Source organism: Symphodus melops, assembly GCF_947650265.1.
Source record: "Symphodus melops genome assembly, chromosome: 5".
NCBI lineage: Eukaryota > Metazoa > Chordata > Actinopteri > Labriformes > Labridae > Symphodus > Symphodus melops.
In genome coordinates this window covers 28,235,806-28,239,941 of record NC_136695.1, presented here as the reverse complement: position 1 = coordinate 28,239,941, position 4,136 = coordinate 28,235,806, and the positions used below count along the sequence as shown (strand labels likewise).

The 4,136-nt window shown below is 45.0% G+C and overlaps 1 protein-coding gene across 1 annotated transcript in view; it reads left to right on the top strand.

Moving 5' to 3' along the window:
• satb1b (SATB homeobox 1b) overlaps positions 1 to 3,745 on the top strand; it is a 52,453-nt gene extending 48,708 nt beyond the window's left edge. Inside the window, exon 12 of the mRNA XM_079343994.1 lies at positions 1,553 to 3,745. Within this exon, the coding sequence (XP_079200120.1) occupies positions 1,553 to 2,203 (651 nt within the window). The 3' untranslated portion in view covers positions 2,204 to 3,745. The remainder of the gene's footprint in view (positions 1 to 1,552) is intronic.
• Positions 3,746 to 4,136: the final 391 nt, after the last annotated feature.

Sequence of the window (4,136 nt, the reverse complement as noted above, 5' to 3'; positions counted from 1 at the left end):
TCTCACCCTCTCTCTCTCACCCTCTCTCTCTCACTCTCTCTCTCTCTCTCTCCTCTCTCTCTCTGTCCTCACTCTCTCTCTCTCACTCTCTCCTCTCTCTCTCCTCTCTCTCTCTCCTCACTCTCTCTCTCCTCACTGTCTCTCTCTCTCTCACTCACTCTCTCTCTCTCTCCTCACTCTCTCCTCTCTCTCTCTGTCCTCACTCTCTCTCTCTCACTCTCTCCTCCTCTCTCTCTCCTCACTCTCTCTCTCCTCACTGTCTCTCTCTCTCTCTCACTCACTCTCTCTCTCCTCTCTCTCCTCACTCTCTCTCCTCACTCTCTCTCTCTGTCTCTCACCCTCTCTCTCACTCTCTCTTTCTCCTCACTCTCTCTCTCTCCTCTCTCTCTCTCTCTCTCTCTAAGTGACTAAGTGAATGAAATACCTTCAAACATTCATTTAATTCGTCGTTATATTTCCTGGAACTTTTCGTATACAACTCTCGGGGCTTTTTTTATGAACTCTGTTTAATTAAATGTTCTAGGTTTTTTTTTTTTTTTTTCTCTCTTTTTCTGTGAAAGCTTTTTTTTTTTTTTGGTCAGAAGTAATAATCAATCTGAATCTCTTTAAATAAATAAAAACATCTGGTAGACAAATAGGAAGACATAGAGGTCCGATGTCTTCATTAATGACTGGATTAAAAGTCTGAAGCACGGCTCAGTGCTCGATGTACTGTATATATAAAAAAAGGAGAGAGGGGCGTCCTGTGCGTGCTCTGCCTGCAGACAGAAGTAGTCGATTGATCAGACGGGATCATTTCTGATTTACTGGACAGTTTGACGTCGTTGAAACATTTTGTGCTGCTCCTTCACTAACACCACACATTAGCATCATCGCCGCGGAGATTGGTACAGTAAAACCTCATCTCCGGGTGCATTTATGCAGCTGGCAAACAAGAGTTTCTGCAAAGTGCTGTTTTGCAAAAAAAAAAAAAAAAAAAATCGTCATTATGAAACAGCGATTGGACAGCGTCTGACTCAGGAGTGAAAATAAAAGAGCAGCCATTCTGTGGGGGGGTCAACAGGGGCCGCGGGACGCCCACTCGCTCCCTCTCCAACCACACAATGAGACATTTTACGAGGAACGTGTCATGTGTTTACACTGACGGGACTCTGAGGGCCCGGTGAAAGCCATCGATAGCATTCTCACACTGCGGCAAATCACACAGACCATCGTGAGCACAATTGTGCACGGCGAGGTTGTTTATCAGTTTCTGGCAACAGAGCCTGATAAGCAGCAGAGGCCAGTTTCCCACTGTGTGTAGGGCCGAGTGTGTGTCTCTGTTCGTGTGTGTGTGTGTGTGTGTGTGTCTACCCCCACAATGAGAGGCACAATCTCTCACTACCAAAAAAGGAGAAAAAAAAATCATATCTGCAGAGCTGATTACATTCAGTGAGATGTTTCATGGAAAATTCCTTCGGCCCTGTTCTCCACACAGCGGCCCATTTTTCCTCACAACTCAATTGATTTGAATGAAAGGCCTTATTAAGGCGCCGATAAGTGTTAACATCTGATAACGTCCCCGTCTCCCGTCTCTCTCTTTTTTCTCCCACTGCAGGCACAGCTCCCCCAGTCTCAGCAGCAGCACCAGCCCTCCCTGTCCCTCCAGCACCCCTCCCAACCCCTTCTGTCCCAGCAGCCTTTGCAGCAGCAGCCCACCACGGGCCCTCGGTTGCCGCCTCGCCAGCCCTCCACCGCCTCTCCGGCCGAGACGGAGGACGACGGCTGCCGCGGAGCGAACATCAAGTGTCGCACCGTCGGAGGGAAGATCTCGCTGGAGGCGCTGGGCATCCTGCAGAGCTTCATCCAGGACGTGGGTCTGTACCCCGACGAGGAGGCCATCCACACCCTGTCGGCCCAGCTGGACCTGCCCAAGCTCACAATCATTAAGTTCTTCCAGAACCAGCGCTTCTACGTCAATCACCCAGCCAAGGCGCTCAAAGAGCCCAACAACAACAGCTCCGTGGCCACCACCAACACCAGCAGCAGCAGCAGCTCCGCCTTCGAGGAGGAGCTGACGGACTTCAAGGAGGGCGGCGAGCTGCTGAAGGAGCTGGAGGAGAGCACGCAGACCAACAACACCATCTTCTCCATCAAGATCGAGGAGCATCTGAGCCGAGGAGCCGAGGCGCAGGCCGAGATAGAACACGAGGCCAAGGAGTAGAGCTCCCCCACTCGCCCCCCCCCTCCCGCCCCGCCCGTCTGCACGCAGACTCCCAGCTCTCACGTGAACACAGACAGACCAGTGACTGTGCTGAATGTGACGCTCGGGCCCCACACACACCGCAAATCAAGAAAAGTAGTGTTTTTAATGAGAACAGCTCCTGGACTGTTTGGAGGAGTGTTTATATATATCTGTAAGCGACTGACAGGCTACACGAGGAGAGCATTCACACACTGGAGAGCCCATTTCAGACTCAAGTAGTACTTTTTGGATTTTGTAAAACTTGTATTATTCACTGTAAAGACTGATGCATTGTTTAAATAATCTGCACAAAAAAATTATTCTAAGTATGTTGCCGTGGATATTTGCTGACTGCACTCTATGTCTGTTGTTTTACACTGACTTACTTTATCTTTTTTGAGCTACTGATTCTATTTAAAAAGAAAAAAAAAGTCCCCCCCCCCTCCCTCCCCCGGAGTTTGTCAGGACTTTGATCGGTGTTTACGTATGTGATGTTTAACTGGATTTTTCAAGAATAAAGACAAAAAAAAAAAAAGAAAAGAAAAAAAAAAAAGAAATCGAGGACCAAGTGGTTGACAAGGCCTTAATCACGAGGTAAAGAGGGCGGAGCCTGCAGGCGTGTCATGTGATCGCCCTCGCCCAGGTCGATCCCCGAGAACAGCTCAGTCTTTACATATGATTTGTTAGGGAGGAAATATAAATATATATATATAGACATTATATTGTAACTGTAAAAAAAATACAGTCTTAAAGAAACTATGCCAACAAATGCCTTGTACTATACGGCACTGCCGATGTTAAGATTATTTTGCAAAACCTTTGTCACTGTAACTTTCTGAATTTGCCACACACAGTTAGAAATGTGAATTTCCACCACGTTCTTTATGTTGTCTGACATTATTTATTTGCAGTTCCTGCAGTGTTTCCGATGTAATGACTTTTTTTTTTTTCTTTTTAAATCTTCACGTAGAGATTCGTCTTTTTTTTTTGTTTTTCTTTTTTTTTTTCCCCCGACTCCACCCGTTCTGTTTTCTATTTATAAACGTGATTTTGATGGGCAGTAAAAACAAAAAGTGTCTTAAACGTTTTAAATGGACAAAATGTGCTTTAAAGGTTGCCTATATAAAAAAAAAAGAAAAGTGCTGTATGTCAACCAACTCATGCTACAAGCTTCACAATTAATGTTGTATGCAATTTTTACTATCATGCAAATAAGCTTAGGTAAAATGACTAACCTATAGAACACCTTAGAGAGAAAAACATATGCAATCTGTGTGAAACTCGATGTCTGCGATGTGTCTTCCTTTGGTTAACGATCCAATTCAAAAAGCTATTCCTGTATAAATCTCCTGTATAAAAGTGTTTCTTTTTTATGAGTTGATTTCGATGAGAACACCAGTTATTTTGTTACGACTGACTGTTTTATAAGTGTTTCTCGGTTCATTTCTGCAGAAAAATGTTCTAACTAGAAGTGGTTATTGATTGTTAATTACACAATTAAACTGTTTGTATTGTACCACACATTTCTTGGCGTTAACTTGACCAGACTCTTTTGACCGGCGGAGAGAGAGAGAAACCCCCCTCGCCCCTTCCTCCTCTGCACACGAAAAAGATGATGTGAAATGTTTTTAAGCGACTCCAGGTCTGAGCCGTTCAGCTGCAGCCTCTGAACGCACCATTTGTAATAAGTGTAAAAAAAAAAAAAAAAAAAATCACATCCTATGAATCGTTGATTGTTTATGATTGTAAATACATTTGAAGTTTGTGCAAGAGGCTCGGTGTTCAAATCAGCGTTCTGTCGTGCCTCTCGAAGCGAGTGTGTGTGAAGCACCTGTGAAAACCTGAAATCAATAAATGTAAGGTGTGAACACCTGGAGCAGTGAGAGCCCTCTGCAGGGAGTTGGTAGATATG